Here is a 20,319-nt window from a genome sequence, read left to right as displayed (position 1 = left end):
AAAGGGACCTCCAGGAGTCGGAAAACTTATGAGATGACTGTGAAATAACGACAATGATGACAGATTTACTACTGTGGCTCATTCTGACAATTTCTAAAGTATTATTAAATTATTGTTTTGTTATGGCCCTCTAATCACCTCAGGTTGGTCAGGTGTAAACTGGCAAATGACTGCATAAGCACATTTCAAACATGCATTATCTAAAATTGTCTCATGTACCCACTGATACACAATATATATTTATAAATGTAGTACTGTATATCAACCTGTTCTTCTTCATTTAATAAGTTATATGTCAGAGGTCTTTGCATTTTGCTTTTTTTGTGCAATATACAAAAGAAAATAATTAGTACAGAAATTTCACATAAGAGCATATAAATGATCTGATGTTCATGACTGAAAAATATTAAAGGATAAGTTTTTCCCACTTTCTTCACATGTACTTCTGGGAATATTTAGTAATAAGGGCTCTGGAGTTTTCTGGCTGCGCCCTTTCAGAATGTGCTCTGTCTAGTGTGACTTCACAAGCCCTGGACCTGACAAGGAGAATGGCGTTCTTTGATTCCCTGAACAGCTACTGTTGTCTTTTATTTGGGATGTATGAAAGTATATAACAATAATAGTAAGAAAAGGGGCAACGGAAAATTAGCAAGTCCCCCTTACTTAATGGAAACACATAAAGTGCTCAGTCATGGAAACAGTAATTTATCCATCCATCCATCCATACATAAATTTCCTAATCTGCTTATCCAGTTCAGGATCATGGGGGGGGGGGGGGGGGGGGGGGGGGGGGGGAATCTCTGCAACACTGAATAAAAAGCAGGAAGGTAACAGCCCTGGGTGGGGTTTCCATTCACATAATTTAGTTAATAAAAAAACAAACTTAAAACTAAGGATTTTCATGCTTTCTAGAGGATATATTGGTGTGATCTACGAAGTTCCATTGTAGGCTGGCTTTATGGAAGTACATTTAGAAAGTAGACTTACTGAAGAGAATATAAATCAGCATGAAGATGAAGTTCTAGCTGGGAGATTTCAAAGCGCTTGAAGCTAAAACTGAAATGTGATTTGTGAGCGGGCGTGTAGCACGTTTGCCAGTACCCAAGTAGCAATCTCGTCATTGTCATTTAATTAACCTAAATGCAAAATGGCTATTCTGTCATTTTACTGAGATGATGTTGAAGATGACTGGCACATCATAATTCTTTATAGTATGCATAATGTAGTGTTGCAAAAATTACTTCTAAACTTTTTTTTTCAGCTATTGTGCATGGATTGGACACACCGACTGTCGTTGGAATCGCCTTTGCTGCATTTGTCATTGGCGCCTTGTTGACAGGAGCCCTGTGGTTTATTTACGCACGCACAGGTGGGTCTTTTTCTACTTTTGAATTTAAACTTACAAGGGTCTTAATTTGAGAGCAGTAGAATAATATGCACATTGGTTTAGTCCAGAATCAGTGACTAGAATAATGAAGCTTTGAGTTTATTAAAAATCTTCTGTTGATCACATAAGGCTTTAGAGTCTTGACAAATTCTGCATCTGAGCTGTAAATAATAATATCCATATGACAGAAATATAGCTTAGAATCATTCTTTGATTTCTTCCCCCCTCTATTTCATTTGCCCTTATCTTAGTGGGAGTTCTTCATTTCCAGATGTTGACTCGAGCTTTCATTTCTCTGCTTTCTTTTTGTTATTGTGAAAACACCCTGTTGCTACACAGGAAGAGATGTAAACAAGAAGCATGTGTCACTGGTTCATAGCTCTCCGCAAAATCCAACTACACGAAGACCTCTTCTGTTTGTTAAGAGCTGACGTCTTTGAAAGAGGTCACTGGCTCTGAGCTCAGTTGAGACTACCTAAGAAAAAGATACATTCTCAGCGCAAGAAAGTTCTGAACCAGCACACAGCTGCACTTCTACAGTACAGCTGAGATCCACCAGAGGAATAGCAGAGCTATTCAACATCTGCCTCAAGCCCCAAGTAGAAGGTCAGCAGGGGTGAAGACCTTTGATGCCCAGTTTATGCTATTAATGCATTCAAATAATCTCCAGCACAGACTGTATCTGACAGCATTTTCATTTGTAGTTTTCTGAGACTTGCTCGAGATGTGGCATATATTATTCCAGTAAATGAGGACATAAGAAGCATGTCCCTATTACCAGTGATAGGCCACCCCACTGCGAACAAACTGGATTACTGTCTGCCATTAATGTGTTCGAACGTCTAAAGTTAAGGCTTAGAAAGCAAATTAGCTTCAGCAAAAAATTATTTGAATCCCATGAATTTTCATTTTTACAATGATTAAAAAAAATCTTGTCACTATGACTGCCAGTATTCTTTTTACAATACTAATAATGAGTAATTTGCCATATTCCTTTGTTAATTTTCTTCATCCTAAGGGATATTCCATGTACTTTTTAGTTTAAATGGCTATGCTAAGTAACATAAAACTACTTCTGCTATACGACAGAGTGATCAGAAAGTTCTGAGTAGGGAATTCCCGGACATTTTTCATTCCCGCATTCCCGGGAATGAAACTGCTGTAACTTCTCAGGAAAACGGGGAGACGGCAAGCTAGCATATATCTGCGTGTAAAAGTGTAAAAATCGATCAAGAATAACAGAGTTATAGTTGAAAATAATTAAGGTGGCGCCTTTGCTGCAGCTTGCACTTCATCAGACAACAGCTTTGAACAGCAACTTGAAATTGCAATGCGTCAGTCTGTATCATCCCGCATTATCTGTGCAAGAAAACTTGCCATCACAGATGATGACACGAAACTGGATGCATCAGTAAAAAGCTGAAATGGCAGTGTTTCAGAGCAAAGACAAGTGCGGGCGTTGTTTAGAACAAGTGTATCGGTATCTGATGATTGTGCCGCTACTTCTGTGGAGGTAGAGCATGCTTTCTCAGCAGCTGGCATACTTCTGCATGAAGGTGCGCTCTCGCATGGACGACTGAACGCTGGACACATTAATTAATAATAATTCATTACATTTATATAGCGGCTTTCTCAGTACTCAAAGCACTATCCACACAGGGAGGAACCGGGAAAGCAAACCCACAATCTTCCACAGTCTCCTTACTGCAAAGCAGCAGCACTACCACTGCGCCACCTGTGAGGACATTGTGCTTTCTACGCTCTTATTACCACACTAAAGATACATGTACTTCTATGACAGCATGAACTGCTTGTAGATAAGGTTAGTCTTTTATTTGTGTCAACATATTGCAGTAGTTTTAATAAAAATAAGTGGTCGGTCGTTCTAAAACCGTTCACATGTGAGATGCCCGGGATTCCCGGGAGATGAAATGCGGGATTCCCGATTTCCCCGGGTAATGGATTCCCTAGTTCTGAGCCCAACCTATTGAAAGAAAAAAAAACAATAAAACCAAACCAGTTTTGTTTTTCAACATAATTCCTGTGAACACGAATACTGCTATGTAACACTCACAAAGCTTTTCTGTCACATAAATGAAATGTTTTGTCTCGCTTGTCCAGCCAAACTTTTGTAAGTGCCCTTATCATTGGCAGAGTGTGCCCAACATAAAGCTAACTAAGCAAGTCCACAATCCAAAAAAATCCAAAGCCATAAACTTGAGCACAAAAGAAAATAAAAGGAGCACTTGCAAAAGTTGGAATCTGAAGATGAGCCCCCCCAAAAAAACCAAAAACCACCACAAGCAAGAGCCAAACATGTCATTGGTTAGCCCCAAGTCTTATGCAGACCTATATTGGCCTGAAGATGGTCCCACAGCTGCAGTTGCCAGGGTGTGTGGTGGGTGGTGCCCCCCCCTTAGGCTCAATAAGTAAAAAAACAAGGAAAAATAGACACAGAACCATCCATCCATCCATTTTCCAACCCGCTGAATCCAAACAGGGTCACGGGGGTCTGCTGGAGCCAATCCCAGCCAACACAGGGCACAAGGCAGGGAACCAATCCCAGGCAGGGTGCCAACCCACCGCAGACACAGAACCAAGAAACTAATATAACACATAAGTAAAAAATAATAAATATACAAAAGAAATAACCTGATATAAACAGAAAGAAAACATACAGAATTTACAAAATTATATTTAAAAAACAACAATAGAATAAATATATAGAAGGAAATGATACTTGAGTCAGGAATGAAACCTTGACCATTCCATAACAGCCAGTACAGCCATTTTATACATGCAGTTAACATCATCAATGTAATTGCTACACTTTAAACAAAACATTATCAAGTACTTTTACTTCTTGGGAATTTAAAAATGAAAGACTTGCTTAGTAACATGAGGGTTCTTGTTGGGAAGTTTTGCATGATGTGATGAGAGCTAAAAAACGAACCTGTGACAGGCCCTTGTGCCTTGTTTCTGTCGTGGACTTGGAGCATTTCTAAAGCAGGTAGTTCCAAACATTTCTGGTAATGCTCACTAAAGGGGGATATCACTGACAAACCCTGGCTAGTATTAAGGGCAAGCACTGAATCTTTATGACATTAAAGATTTATTCCTCACAAAAGATATTCCAATCACAATCAAGCTCCATAGAACACAAAGGCAAAACAGAATTGGCTGTAAGAAAGGCAACCTGAGTCAAAAAAAGTCCCAATACAGAATCTAAATAGCATTGTCGAAAAAAACAGCAGGAAGGTCAAAATTCCCAAAGATGTCTAAGCAAAACACAAATAACTCACCGACTCCATTCACAATGATCTGCCAGGAAATGTGGAAGGCCTTCAGGATTTACAGAGTGAAGGAGGCAGGTCCTGGTGGTGATTGGCAGGTACCAAACCCCCCCCCCCCCCCCCCCCCCCCCCCCCCCCCCCCCCCCTCCCCCCCCTCCCCCCCCCCCCCCCCCCCCCCCCCCCCCCCCCAAATCACATGAAACACAACACAGGCAGCTTATATACATTGACAAAAGCAAAAACATAGAATGATGCATATAACTGATATAAATAAAAGAATCAAAAATGAACACCTGAATATGAACCCCAGACAGGGGAGGAACTCATGCTAAGACATGACAGTGTCTAGTAAATGTCCAATACACTTTGTTGAGTAGAAAACTAAAATAAAATAATAACTTGTCGTTAGCTTAGGAGGGTCACCGCAGTCCGAGCTTGGTATTTTCACTGGCCGTGCCCCTAACACCAAACCCTCCTTTCTTGTGCCTTTTTGATATTTTCTAATGTATACACCATCAGTTTCAGAGCCTTGGATGAGATGTGGAGAGAATCGTTTTGATAGGTGCAAATGCAGTTATGAATTGCCTTTTTGTGTTTACTAGCCTGAGTCTTCTTCATGTGTTGCGATATTAATCATAAAACTGTTGCTATATTTCTGAGTGAGCATAGACTTAAAAAAGAACACTCACTATAATTTTCAATGGCCAAAATAAAAAGAGGAAGAGGCAACACACAACATTTTTTAAACTTTACATACTACAATGTGTAATACTAAAGTCACAGCAGGCAAACCAAGCTTCAGATGTTCTCCTGTTCTGAAAAGACAGTGAACATTGTAAGGCTCCTTCACAGCCTTGTTGCCCTTCTTGGATTGGAAGTGACACAAAGCTGCGACATGCAAGTGCGAAGGAGCCCATGGCCCTTTGCATTTCAGTAGCCCCAAGTTGTGAGTCTCGACATGGGAGCAAGGCCTCCAGTGTTGTCAGCTCTGGACCTTTCACAGTTATTTTCTTCAGGATGAAAACATTCAGAGACGAGATGGTAAGCTTGTCACAAGATGTGGAACTTACAAGGCCTGTTGGAGAATGGCGTTAAGCAAGCATGTGTTGATGGCTGGTCCTCTTTTATCAGTAATAAAATAAAACAAGTTGCCTTTTAGGACATGAAAATCATTCTAGTTAACTAAAGTAGCACTGCTATAGTAACAAATGCTGACAATTTCCTGCTGCCAGCAATACTAGAGATGCATTATCACTACCAGGAGTCACTATAAATAAATGCATAAAAGTGTCTCCTCAAGGAGACCAAGGCAACCTAGAAAAGATTGAAACAAAAAACGTGCAGCTGGATCATCAAAAGACCCAGTTCTCTGTTGATAGGGCTCTTCACACGTCACTGATGAAGAATAATGGTTTCCTGCTAGAGTGTGCCAAGATTTTTCAAGGATGAAAAGACCTCAGAAGTGATATGAATTTGGCAAGCATGTGTTAGTCGGGGGGCTTTCACATACAGATTTCACGGGGCAACTTGTTACCGACCTAATGCTTAGGTGACTCACAAGAACTACCCCAAGTGTTATTGACTATGCACACCATCATCAGAATGAAAACAAGTGATGTGCTAGTAAAGTGAAGGAATGTTTTTCTGTCCAAACATTTTGTTATTTAGTGTTTTTTTGTAAAAGAATATTTTCAAGCTGGGTTTGCTCAAGTAGGGCGTTTGCTGAATACTGAGTGTAGCTGCATTGTTTGGTCATTTCAGTACAACATTAGACAAGAGAAACATTTCAGCAGACGCTGTTCAGCACAGTGGTGTGCAGTGTGCAAATTCTCCATATTGATGCATGGAATCTTCTCCCTGAAGACATGCTGATATCTTGCTGGTCCTGTAAGACTGTCAGTGAGGGGGTCCTGCTGCCTTGTCCAGGACTGCTTCTGGTCTCGTGCCCAATGCTGCTCTCCCTCGTCACACAATCCAGAATTGGATTATTCACATTTGAGAATATGTTACTATTTTTCAAGTATTAACTCTTATGATTACTTGAACTGTAGCTGATTTTCAAACCGATGCAGGAAACACCTTTGTGCAGCCTTTCTTTAGAAGTGTGGGAATTTTAGATAAATCATCATATACATTGATCAGACACCTGCCTAATACTGTGTTGGTGCCCCTTGTGCTACCAAAACCCTTCAAGGCGTGGACTCCACTGTCATGGTGCCTCCTGTGGTATCTGGCACTAAGATGGCAACAGCAGATCCTTTAAGTCCAGTAAGTTGCAAGGTGGGGCCTTCATGGATCAAACTAGTTTTTGCAGCACATTCCCACAGAATGGGGAATTTGGAGGGCCTTCAAACCACTCCTGAATAATTTTTGCAGTGTGGCAGAGCGCATTATCCTCCTGAAAGAGGCCACTGCCATCAGGCAATACCGGTACCATGAAAGGGTTGTGTGTGGTCTGCAACAATCTTTAGGAAGATGGTATGTGTTAAAGTAACACCCATGCGAATGGCAGGACCCAAGGTGTCCAGCCGAGCATCGCACTGCCTCTGCTGCCTTGCCTTCTTCTCATAGTGCATCCTGCAACCATCCCTTCCCCGGGTAAAAGGCGCATCCATCCATCCACATGATCTAAAAGAAAAATGTGATTCGGCAGACCTGGCCACTTTCTTCCATTGCTCTGTGGTCCATTTATGATGCTCACCTGAGCATTGTAAGCACTTTCAGCAGAGGACAGCGGTCAGCCAGCTGCAATGCATTGTGTGTTCTGACAGTTTTCTCTCATGGCCAGTATTAAGTTTTACAGCAATTTGTGCTATAGTTCTTCTGTGGTATTGGACCAGACTGGCCAGCCTTCGCTTCCCATGCACTTCAGTAAGCCTTGGGTGAACTTGGCCATGCTGCTGGTTCACCGGTTGTTTTTCCTTGGACCACTTTTGGTAGGTACTAACCACTGCATACTGGGGACACCCCTCAAGACCTGCTGCTTTGGAGATGCTGTGACCATGTAGTCAGCACACTTTGGGCCTTGTCAAAGTTGCTCACATCCTTACGCTTGCCTATTTTTCCTGTTTCCAACACATCACCTTCAAGAGCTGACTTTTCACTTGCTGCCTAATCTATCGCACCCCTTGACAGATGCCATTGTAACAAGGTAACTGATATTCACTTCACCAGTCAGTGGTTTGAATGTCGTGGCTGGTGGGTGTATGAACTTTGCACACTTAAAATTTACAGGGCCACAAAATTGCTGGCTTAGGATTTAAGAAAAAAATTGTACACTGACTTTCAAAGACATGCATGATTCCCTGAGTAGTGGATGTGTTCTTATACTAGCCATTAATGTTAACATTCATTCATCCAGCCATGCATTTTCTAACCCTGTTACTGGACTATGGAGGTCCAAGGCCAATTCTGGCAGAATCTGATGCAGATGATGTCTGCTGTGTCACTGAAAGCAGCATTGTGACAATTCTGCATTACCCAAAAATCGAAATAAATTACTACCCCAGTTTTAGTTTCTTTAACTATACGATCTGTTACTGGATTAAAACTGCAGCAATGTATTATTGCTAGCTTCATTATAAATGAGCCTTATCGCTCTCAGAAATAATTCTTTGGGCCTAGGTAAAGGGAGCTTTGAAGTGTTTTTAGTAAAAATAGTGAGAAAGCTGAAGACTGTGATAGCTCATTTCCCAAACTCAAAACATAAAATGAGCAGGTTAAAGCCATCAGTGATGATGTGCTCTGCATTTTACTAGACGAGACTTGAATACCCCCAGTCCACTGCAGTGTTAACAAAGCCTTAAGAAGGGGAAAAGAAGAGCACTGAACACTTAAAAAGCTGCTTTTATCATGTCCAGCACAATCGGGTGCCAACAAAATAACACAGTAGGATACCAGATGCATGCTGCTCTTGCTGCAGAGACGGCCTTCTGATTTACACTGCTGTTTTCTGAATTATAAACCAAGCATTGCCTTACCGTGATGCAGCGTTGTCACCCCACACCATCCGTCAGTGGGGAGTGTGCATGTTCACCATGTCCCGTATTCAGTTAGCTTTCCCTTGGGGTCTCCACTATTCTCCCGTAGTCTAAAGAGATGCCATTAGGTTGACAATAAGGCCATCTTGATCTTTTGTATCATAATAGCCTCCTACACCTCACCTGCAAATACAATAAGGGGCAATGAAAAGAGAAGCGATAGTTAGTTAAGAAAAGTACATTTGAGAGAAACAAAACAAATCCGTTACACATGGTAATCCTCACTAAGGGAATTTTGACCATAAATTAATAATTTATGCGTGACCAAGTAATATTTCATCACAATTTGAAGACACTCATTCAGTGGGGATTCTAATTTAACCTCACATCTGGACCTGACAGTGTATTAGGATGTGGATGAAATGACAATTATATTTCATGACTGTACAGCAAGTTCAAATCAGTTCGTCAGATCAATAGCAGCCCACGTTGTGACATTAAAGAGCATCCACAGGTCTGTGTTAGGGTCAGTCATCAGGCCATACTGCTGAAAGTTTTGCTATTTCTGTTTTTTATGTTCAGAAGTCACAGTTTCCACAAATGCTACTCCCAAGAGACCGCCTGTATTTTTGATATTTTCCCATCTCCTGTGCTTAATGATGCATCATGGACTTTTTTGGTAACTTTTGAACTGAAAACTGAAAAGAGCACAGAATGAATCTCAAAATAAGGAACTGGCTGCGCCCCCAGGGTACTTTATGGAAGCCGCCTTGATCATGAAAAGAGTACACCATCGATACAGACCATGGGTCAAGTCAAAGCAAGAGCCAAGCAAACTTCACAAGGAATTCTGACCAGTTTGCACTTTACCTGCCAGAGGTGATTTCGTAGAAACAGATGTTAAGGTCACATGCTCTTCAGACTTTTGTACACCCATGGGCATAAATTTAGACTTTTGTGGGCTGTTAATTACAAACTCCATGCTTTTAACAGCTTTTAACTAGTGTAGTCTGGAAAATGCTTTGTTCTCCTTGGTAACAGGTATAAAACTCAAAGCGTGCAGTGTCTGCTTTTAAATGTTCAAATGAGTTCAAATACACAGCATTTATTATATATATTTATATATTTATATATATATATATATATATATATATATATATATATTATATTTATATATATATATATATATATATATTATATATATATATATATATATATATATATATATATATATATATATATATATATATATATATATATATTTATATATTTATATATATATATATATATATATATATATATATATATATAGTTGTTAGATGTAGCTGCAGCCTGTATTAAAAGTATTCAGGTTCAAAGTGTAATACCGGGCCAGTGCCTGCTCACATTCATTCATACTGGGCCAGTTTAAATGTGCCAGTTTAGGCCTAAACATGCATGTATTTGGCAAGTGTATGGGAACAGCTACACTAAAATGAGGAGATGACACAAACTGCACACAGGCAGTGACCTACACTCCCTCATCACTGCATGAGCCATCTTTTAAAATGTTGTTCATAAATCCAGTTTGGTCAGGGCACTATACACTATCTTAACATCTCAATGGTGAAATTCTGGATTTTAAATTTCTTTAAGAAGTTTTCTATAATTGACAGTGGCTTAAAATTGTAGAAATAAATGATAAGTACAGCTTTATCAATTTGCTAAAAGGTACCACCAACAGGTGATTTTGCAAACTGACATGCGGTTGTGCCTTTCTCCTGATTTGACACTTGATGCGGTGAGCCAGTGTGGTCCATGGGTACAATTCCATCCATAAGGCATCTTTTGAGGAGCGCAGAAATTAAAAACAGGCTGACACTCCAAGTTCTGAAGGTTTTTTTGCCCTGCCTTTGAAAGTGCCTAGTGATGTGTTCAGTTCAAACATTTATTTTTACATACAGAATGTAAGCATATATCAGTTTTCAAAAAAATAATGACCTCATAATTTGTGGTAAGACACACAGGACCAAATATTTTTTTGAAAATGATGAACTTGGTAAATGGCACCCATCCAATACACAAAACAAAATGGAAAAAGGTCAAATGTGGGGTTAATATCTCTAAAGACTATATTATAATGAATAGCTGATTTCCTAGCGTGCCACTGATGGAAGCTGGCGAGAAGGCTGCAGTGTGTTGCCAGCTGCTGTGGTATGCCTGATGTACCTGAACTGTGCACTAAACATAAAGACTGTTCAGAGATACTGAGGCAGCGCAGGGCTCAGACCCGATTTGGTCTGAGTAACCTTTCACATAAACTGTTGTCATATAAGCTTCTCCGTCTAGCATGGAACTGCATAGCGTCAGAAACTGGACAGATGGACACTTATGTGTTTAGAAGTGACCTTCTTATCAGAAAATGTCTCATGTCATCAGGGAATTGGACGATCAAGCCTATATAGTGAGGATTTCGATTTGGTCATGAGTTCACATTCTCTCCCAGTAGCTTGAAGGTTAACTTTTATTTCAGCTTACAGTATACTGCTCTTAGTACTTTAACAAATGAATATAAAGTCCGCTACATTAACACAAGTCGACAAACATTGTCAAATCTTGTTTTCTTTCACATTTTCAAAGCACAATTTTCTTCCTACACTTGCTCTATTCAGTGGGGATCCTATGCCTGAAGTGAGGGGTGCTAGATGGCATTGTGCCAGCCTATTGTAGGGCACATTCTCTTGTTCCAGACGGATTAGGAGTCAGCAGCCCACCAAACAGCAGGTCTTTGCCCTGTCAGAGATGACACCAGGTCTTCCTGGTTGTTGTGCAGTCTCACTATGCCCTCCTAAACACAGGATGTGAAATGGAGCACAAGCGATTCTTTTATTTCTACAGTTTAAACCTGCAAACCCAAATAAAGCCCAATGAAAGGATACAAGGATGCTAATTAACTTTACAGTAAAAAGGAATACCGTGGGATCTAGAACTGGGCTAAACGGCATCTCAGATCCCAGCACTACCCGAGTAAAAATAACAGTAGTGAAAAATAATGAGGAAATGGCAACACTCACAGTCAAAAAACTTACAGAGGTTAAGACAAAAGAGATCATACAAACCAGAAAAGCAAAACGCAATGCGCAGACCAACACCCAAAGTTAAACATTACGTGAAGGGATTTTTTGTTTTTTTGCATTTGCTAGCCTGCTGAAGAAATTTGTTTCTAGAATCCCAAATCTTGGACACCTCAATCTTCTATACTCACTAGGCGATGCTATCATGCAACATCATGTGATGGCAGAAGCGTATCATTACCAATAAGAGTATGGCTGACATCATGTGAAAAATAATGAAAATGGAGGCACCTGCAATAACAGCATGGCGACATGAAAATAACAAAATGAGTTCAATTTTGTTAAACTGGAAAGATAAGTGGCAAATGAGTACAAAAGTGGCCTCTCTGACATCACAAACCAGTACATCAGGACAGTACCAAATAGCAGAGCTGTACAACCCTGAACAGGAGCCACTCAGTCTTTTTCTGTAAATAATTTTTACTACACTATGGCACTGGATCTGCAGTAACATTGCTGCCTATGTCTTGTGTTTAACTGACATATTTTTCCTACCTGGCACTAACTTATGTACACAGTGGGCAGCTTCCTAAGTAAACTGTCGCCCTTTTGTTTGATTTTCTCCCCCGTGGTGTTTTCAGGTTTTGCAGACAGTCTATTTCTTCTTGTTTTCCTTCCTGTTTTTGGCCATTGACACCCACCCATCTGCTGTACCACCTATGAGTGCCAAGTCTCCTCTTTGCTGTTTGCACTTGCACTTGGCAGACGTTTGAGACATGATTCCCTTGCCACGCAGGGCAGGAGGCAGCCACAGACATTGGAATAAATGTGTCTCAAAGAGTCCGAGTTTGGCATCTGTCAGATGCCGAAGTGAAGCCTTACATTTAGCAGGGACATACTGGACACATCAACGCATTCTCACTTACACATATTGAAAGTTGTGGGTGCCACAATTTTCTTTGAAATTCATAAATGCTTCAGCCAGTACAATCAGCTTCCCACTTCATTGTTGGTGAGTTCAATCGCAAGACAGAAGCTCGCTGCTCACGGCATGTTTGATGTACGCAGAGCCTCTCCTTCTCAGTAACATGCGTACTCTTTGTAAGTGATATAAACAGCAGTGCAGGTTAAAATAAAGCAGGCCGGTTCTTCAGGAAGTTGCCGTTAGTAAAATGCTAAATAAGCCAGGCCAGCGTCAACGCAGCATGTTAGGCTGTCGTGATACATTAAACAGCAATGAAAGAACAAATTAGGCCGCACTTGCTAAAAATGTTAGTCTTTAGTTAGCCGAGTAAATAAGGGTGATGCAGCAGACTCCCCTTTGAAGGCGCTGATGTCAGAAGGAAGACGCTAGCTTGAGCAGAGAAATACGCGAGCTTGTTCTGTTTTTAGCAGCCATTTCTGGCAGGGAAGAGCCGAGCAGAGAGGCCCGAAAGAGGGAGTTGTGATAGCGGTGGCCGCTGTTGGGGTAAGGGCGCTGGGTAATGACACCACACAAGACAAACTGCACTTCCACTGGCAATGGCATGAAAAATCTCTTATAGCACAGGAAGGGAGGGACCCCACAAACAACAAGCGGATGGAAACAGCTTTTCATTTTTAGAAACAGAGCAAACCATAGAGCTAGCCAAATGATACAAATTATACAGTTATTTGTTTGTATTGTTATTAACCGCACAATACTGTTAAGGAAAAAAAAATCCATTTTCATTATGGTTCAAAATAAAGAATACAGAAAGACATGTGTGAGCCACATTGTGCAGACTGTCCTCTGTCAGTCTTTTAACTTGCGTGCACCATTTAGACGGAGCACTCGGCGCAGGCCTGCATGTGTGCCGCCACGGCGTCTCTTAAATCAGTGAGGCACATTTGTGTTTCATATGAAACTCTGAGTTTCCACGCTTGGAAAGCATTTTCAGAATAACTCGGCAGCACATCTTTTGCTTTTCTAACGCTTGGGCTGAAGATTTTCATTTGAGAGAACTGCATCTTATAGCTTTGGGTGCTGAACGAGTGCAGCAAAGTAATAACAAGTCAGTTAAAAATGAAATGCACAATAAGGCCCAGTGTTTAAACCTGACAGGTGTCACCATGAGGGGCTCTGACAGCTACTGTGAACACAAGACTGTGTCTGCTGAAGTCGTACAGTGTGTCAGCCGGCCATGGACTCTCCTGCGTGTGCGCACATCATATGCTTTTCACCAGGGCCTGATCCACATCCTCCCTGGGCACTGTTGTCTCAGCCCATTCAAACACAGTGCCAGAGTTAAGCAAGTGCCCACCGCACCAGGTGATGCAGTCTTGTACAAGAGGGGCTGGGTTTCACATTTATGGGGCTCAGATAGACTGCTGTCACCCCCTGCACATCTAGCACCACAGACCCCACCTTTAAGTACCACACTATGTATGTGTGCAGTGTATGTGTTAGACTACAGAAACCCTCGCAAGCTTCAACAGAAGGATTGGATCAACAGGCGAGGGGTACAGTGAGGGGCACCAAGAGTGGCTGATCCAGATGAGATTTTATAGTGTAAGCGTGGCGGTTGTGAAGCAGCATCTCTGAGGAGCCATATTACCTCAATGTGGTGTGACAAAAGGCCATCTGTGATGTTTTAACAATTCTACCTTTCTGCCTTGACCAGGTGACGCCACAGTTCACAAGCAAGTGCCCACCTCACCCCCGGCCTCTGAAAACAGCAGCGCAGCCCACAGCATTGGAAGCACGCAGAGCACGCCATGCTCAAGCAGCAGCACAGCCTAGCGCCGGGGAGCCAAGCACCGCAAGGCAGCTTCACCTTTCTTCTTCGATGCTACCTTTCCTGGAATGAAAGAAATACATTCTTTGGTTTGCTTTTGAAAGCCAATTACATTTTTGTTTTACCGAAACCAAAAAGAAAACAAATAGCCTGATGTGTTTTCACCATCTTCATCCGTTTAAAACATTCAAGAATCCTGCAAGCACATCACACTTTAGTGTGGAGCAAAATAACCAAAGATTGTAAAGTGACTTAAAGAAACGCACAGCCTAATGGGAAAATTAGGTCACGATTTACGGCTTTAATCTTATTTTATTTCTGTTCCAAATGCTGCTTTTAATTATCATCCTTTGATGATGGAAATTAAGCTTTTAGGGTGGAGTTGTGTGAACCAGATATTTAAAAAAGCCTTCATTTTGATACGTACCAGCATCAGAAGTAAGTACCAAATTAAAAATAGTAAATAATGTCTGCTAGCAAAAGTCTCTGGCAGACGTAGTGAGTTTATTATAGAAGTTATTTAACTTGGCAATGAGGAATGTTTGCAGAAAAAACAAGATTGTTGCTTTTTCTGACAAGTAAATAACTTTGTGACATGAATAAGTCAGATACCGTTTATATATAATAATAATAATAATAATAATAATAATAATAAATATGCAAATATTGGTAGTAATATAAAAAGATGACGTTTTATCTTTTTAGTGCCTTTGCCTTGTAAAAGGTGTGGTTTTTGTTAGCCCCCAATACAGACAAACATTACCAGTCTGTTTAAGAAGGGGCATTAACAAAAAATCAAAGGCTGGAATACCCCAGCATGTCCCATAACCGAACATTATAACACACACACACACACACACACATGTATATACTGTGTATATATTAAATTAAATAGTAATGAAACCAAACAAAAGTTTAAAATTGGGGTTAATACCACTTCATCATACCTTTTATGTGATCTTTGTAACCGTTGAATAAAGCTGAGCTTTACAATTAAAAGCTGAGCTCCGCTCCTCAACTCCTGCGTGGCGCTTGGCAGAAAAAGACAAACAGTTGATTTCTGTTAAGTTCAACTGTCCCAACAAAAGTTATGACCCGAAAAATGTTAACCATCCTGGTGTACGGCTGGATCAGAAAGTCCACCCAGTTTAGTGCAATTGGAAGTAAGCCCATTCCCCGAATCTCCCAGTGCCGTTCGGTCTCCAGTCTCATCTATGGCGACACTCCCGCGTGTTTAGCCAAGTCTCTGGAAGGTGTCTGCCACACAACCCCCTCATGCACTCGTGAAGTGCCACTTGTCATTCGTTATCAAGGCACTATACGTGCAGTGGCAGACCCTTCATTTGGCGTCGCATGAATGTTTGAACACCTGCAACCCTGAAACGCGAATGCCTTCCATTCCAATGCTGGGTTGGGGAAAAAGAGAAGGTCAGAAGGGAGCGCGCTGGGACGGCAGGGAGAGGTAAATATCGGAGGAAGCGACTCTCATGATCCACGTAGACTACTTCGTCATTGTCAGAATGCAAAACTGTGTGTAACTTTAACAGCATTGCTTGCTGCAGTCTGTAATTTGTAGAATGTATTTTTTATCTGAAATGTATTAAATATTTGTTGTATGTAAACATTTATAGATGTCTTCAAAGAAGATAAATGTATTTTAGTAACACAGCTATATTTTTTACTACTTTGTCGACAATGTGTGTAAATTCAAAATTATTATTTCAAAGTATTTACAAACAGAGCCAATCTATAAAGTCATTTTAATTCATGTACTGTGAATGATTATGCTACGTTATTTTTGCTACTACCATGTAAATTGCTCCTTTCAGCTGTCTGTCACCTTAAGATTGTTGTATATAAAATACTTGCTTCAGTTGAAAAAAAGCTTTCTACAAATTAGCCAACACATTGAACGTGCGTTTAGAGCGCCATATGGATCAGGCCTACTACGCTCTATTTGTTGTGTTGCAAAACCAAAGGATCCCAAAATACTAAACTTTTTTATTTTTTGTAATATATTGAATAAAGTGTGTGAGAAATACAAAGATGCACACAGACACACACATGTATATGGCGTTTGAACTGAATTTGACATTTTTTTAAGTGTTTTTTGGCCAAGATGTTTTAATGTCATTACTTATTCAGCACTCCATACTTTGAAGTGGGACCCCTGAACTGAGACATGTGCTAATTTGATGCCCCTTAAATTTGTGCCAGCTTGGTCATCCTCATCTAGCTCTTTGTCAGGGAGGGTTTTTATACCCACTAATCTTGTCACCCTTTCCCCACTTCGAATCCTTCATTTTTACAAACCCAATTATTTTTTCTAGGGCCGCAAATGTATGTTTTTCAACCATTAATTTTAAAAGGTTCAGGTTAGGCTTAGGGATCTTCTGTGGATTGAATACAGGATGACCAAATTGTCCTGAAAATCAGGACAAGACCATAAATGAATGGTCTGCTAACTCTCCCTGAAGTCAAGAATAAACCAAGTTCAGTCCAGGAAATATGCAAACCTCCATGAAGGTGAATCACAAGTGCCTAAGAACTTGAGAAGTCGGGGACAAAACTGAGCAATCTCGGGGGGTTCTGACATAATGGAGGCTTGTTATGTTGGCTCCACTCTTAGTCCCAGTCCATTCATTTTACTCAGATGATGTATTCTTCAGCGACACATCTGGGCAGTTTTATGTAGCCTGTCGCAACACAAAGAAGCGATTTCCACCAGTCTGACAATTGAGAGTGGATGTGTGTCCTGTTGACTCATGTATTGTGTAGGAGGAACTCGTCTCCAGCCATCCTCCTGTGGCATCTTCATTTGATTTGATTGGATTTTCCAAACTGTTGTATTACATCCATTGATCTAAGACAAGGCAGGCACTCCATTTGCCCTTATTACTCTCACTTTAGGTGAGTTTGTATTTCTTTTTTAACTCTTCTCTCAATCAGATACCAATGAATGCCTTGTACAGAATTTAATGATTGAACAAACGTCTGCTTACACGTACATTGGAAAGGACCCCATAACGCATGAGTTAAGACCCTCATGTCAAGAGGCATTTTATCAGGCACAGTAACTGAATGGGCTAACTACATAAGTGTGGCAAACGCTTGCTCTTAAGAGTAGAGAGATTCAAAGAAGAGGACATCACAATCCACACTGCAACATCCATAAATAGTCGAGCAATGTTCTAGCAATGAGGACGTGAAACATGATTTCACTGCTCACCTTCGCATCTCTCTCGATGGTCAGCTTTGAAAATTCGATTCACTTTAAGGTTAAAAGAGAAAAACATTTCTTCTTACTTTCACAGAGATTGTAAATGTTTCATTTTGGCAGTTCTTACCAAGTGTTATCTACCTCACCAGTTTTATTAAATATTCTTTTTTTTTTTACTTTGATGAGATTTTTGATGTAGCAGTTTTATAAGTCCCAGTGTATATAGAAAAGAACGAATGTATTGGATTAAACAAAAGTTAGCAATGTAACACATCTGCCTATGACCAAATGCAATTTGTCTCATGTTTTAAGCTGTTGAAAAGTGCCTTTGCTGTAAATAGCTCTGTGTATGTTTTTGTTTTTTCAGAATAATAAAGTTGTACCAGCACTCAAGAATGTAATCGCTTTCATTTATGATTGCTTATAAACTAATTTGATTTGTCTCAGGCGTGCACTTCTTCCTATTTCAAACAGTGCATGTTCTCCTTAAGGGGTGGTGTTTGGGTTGACTGTGTAAAACGAGCTGGGGCAGACGTGACTGTCACACGTATGTGTGAGTCCTCCAGTTCTAAACTACACCAGTCTTATTCTCGGTTACAGTGAAACAGGACGCTCAGGTCTTTCTTTTTTATAGTGTACACTAAATAGAAAAAAATTACATTGTGACAGTAAGGATCTACCATTTGTGAAGTTTCATTTGCCTGCTCAACACAAAGGAATACATATTTACTGTAGCATCCCAGGGAGAGGCACAAAGACGCCATTGGGGAGTTTGGCCTTGTCAAGTAAAGTGACATCTGAGGGAACAAACCAACAACAACAAAGCAGACCTGAGGAACAAGAGGGACTAGTCTAAGCACATTATTGGCAAAACGAAAAATTGATCATAATAGATATACATGCAACATCTGGCCATAAAATGTTCAAGTTAATGACAAACAATTCACAGAACACTTATGACAGTAAACTGCGTCCTGTAACTCAGTGGATACCCATCAGCCATGTAAAGCAGAATCCAATGTCGGGAGGAAAGACGAAAAGTCCTGAAGTTATGTTCAAAGGTTGTAGATCAGGAGAAACTAAAAGGACATCTGTGGGGAAAAAAAAACAAAATTATCAAAAAGTGCCACTAAAGTTAGTGCCACTCCTAAATGAATCTGCTGCTGAGAAGCTGCTAGTTAAAAAAGGTGCGTCACTGTCAGATGTGAGGGGCTCCTATCAGTGATATTTTCATAATGAAAACAAGAACTAGAACTAAAAATATTGTTTTTTGTTTTACAGGCACAAGAACTGAAATTAAGGCAAACAGAGAAACTAAAACTAAACAAAATTAAAAATTAGTGATATGTGAACAAACTAAAATGAGAACGAAAATGGAGTATAAATGAAAAAAACAGTAATAGCATTTTCGTTCAATCTGGTTCATCGTGCAGAGGGGTTGTTTGTAGGCCACCCTGAGCCTTCAGTTACGTTGCGCTGTGCAGTATGTGGTGACCCTGTAACTTGGACCTACTATAGTCATGTGGCGCAACTTCCGCAAATGACCGTTGGTTGTTTGTTGAACACATTTGGCTCATTGGATTGAAGCAGTAACCATGTGTGGGTGACAATGGTGAGTTTTGCACAGATATTTGTGGGTAGAAAGTGAGAAAGTAATGTGTGGACATACTTTAATTACAGAGGAGATGATAATACTACTTATTTCGTGTGATTCCGCGCGGAACCCAGACAACCCTCGTATGGTGGCCTAATCTACACAGTGAAGCCAACAGAGCACTCCAAGCAACTCTGCGAGAGACACAAGTTAGGGGATGGCGATAAGAAAATCTCCAGGTCACTGAAACTCCTTTGGAGTCCAGTTAAGTCAATCATCAAGAAATGGCAAGAGTATGGCACAGCTGAAAATCTGCTGTCCACAAAAATGGAGTGATTGTGCAAGAAGATGACCAGTGAGGACGGCCACCAAAGGAGACCTATGAGAACCCTGAAGGAGTTAATAAGCTACAGAGGGGCTCAGACTGGAGAGACTGTGCAGGCAACAACAGAAGAGGGCAAAGAGAAATACTCTCGTGATATATTGGTGAGAGGCTCTGAAGGAGGTTCTGTGGTCTGATCAGACCAAAAGTGAGCATAGTAGCCATCAGACTAAACACCTAAGCCAAACACAGCACATTATCAGAAAGATACCATTGCCAGCATGAAGCATAGTGGTGGCCACATCAGGCTGTGAGGATGCTTCTCTGCAGCAGGCCCTGGAAGGCTTGTGGGTAAAATGACTGCAGTAAAATACCAAGAAATCCTGGAAGAAAACCTCCTGCAGTCTGCAAGAAACCTGCACCTTGGGAAAAGATTTGCCTTTTGGAAAAACATCGACCCCAAGAATAAAGCCAAAGCTACACAGGAATGGCCTAAAAACACCACGGTGGTCGAGTCCAGATCTCAGTTTAATGGAGAATTTGTGGCTGGACTTTGATAATGGCTGTTCACTCACCATCTTTATGCTACCCAGGTGTGTCTTTGCCCATCTTACACTTGGCAACTGTAATGTCACCCGATGGAGGCCTCTTTTAAAGCTGCACTACAGAGTACTTCCAGCACATTGGAAGTGTAGTCCAGAAGCCCCCCAAGAG

At 40.7% G+C, this 20,319-nt stretch overlaps 1 protein-coding gene across 2 annotated transcripts in view; it reads left to right on the top strand.

The window, feature by feature from the left end:
* Positions 1–18,085, top strand: part of tgfbr3 (transforming growth factor, beta receptor III) — a 241,412-nt gene extending 223,327 nt beyond the window's left edge. For both annotated transcript variants that reach the window (XM_051932789.1, XM_051932788.1), the window contains exons 16-17: positions 1,262–1,369; positions 14,356–18,085. In XM_051932789.1, the coding sequence (XP_051788749.1) occupies positions 1,262–1,336 (75 nt within the window). In that variant the 3' untranslated portion in view covers positions 1,337–1,369; positions 14,356–18,085. The remainder of the gene's footprint in view (positions 1–1,261; positions 1,370–14,355) is intronic.
* Positions 18,086–20,319: the final 2,234 nt, after the last annotated feature.

Source organism: Erpetoichthys calabaricus, chromosome 10 (assembly GCF_900747795.2).
Source record: "Erpetoichthys calabaricus chromosome 10, fErpCal1.3, whole genome shotgun sequence".
In the NCBI taxonomy this organism is placed as follows: domain Eukaryota; kingdom Metazoa; phylum Chordata; class Cladistia; order Polypteriformes; family Polypteridae; genus Erpetoichthys; species Erpetoichthys calabaricus.
The sequence above is the reverse complement of the archived record's forward strand: the minus strand, read 5'-3'. Positions and strand labels throughout refer to the sequence as shown.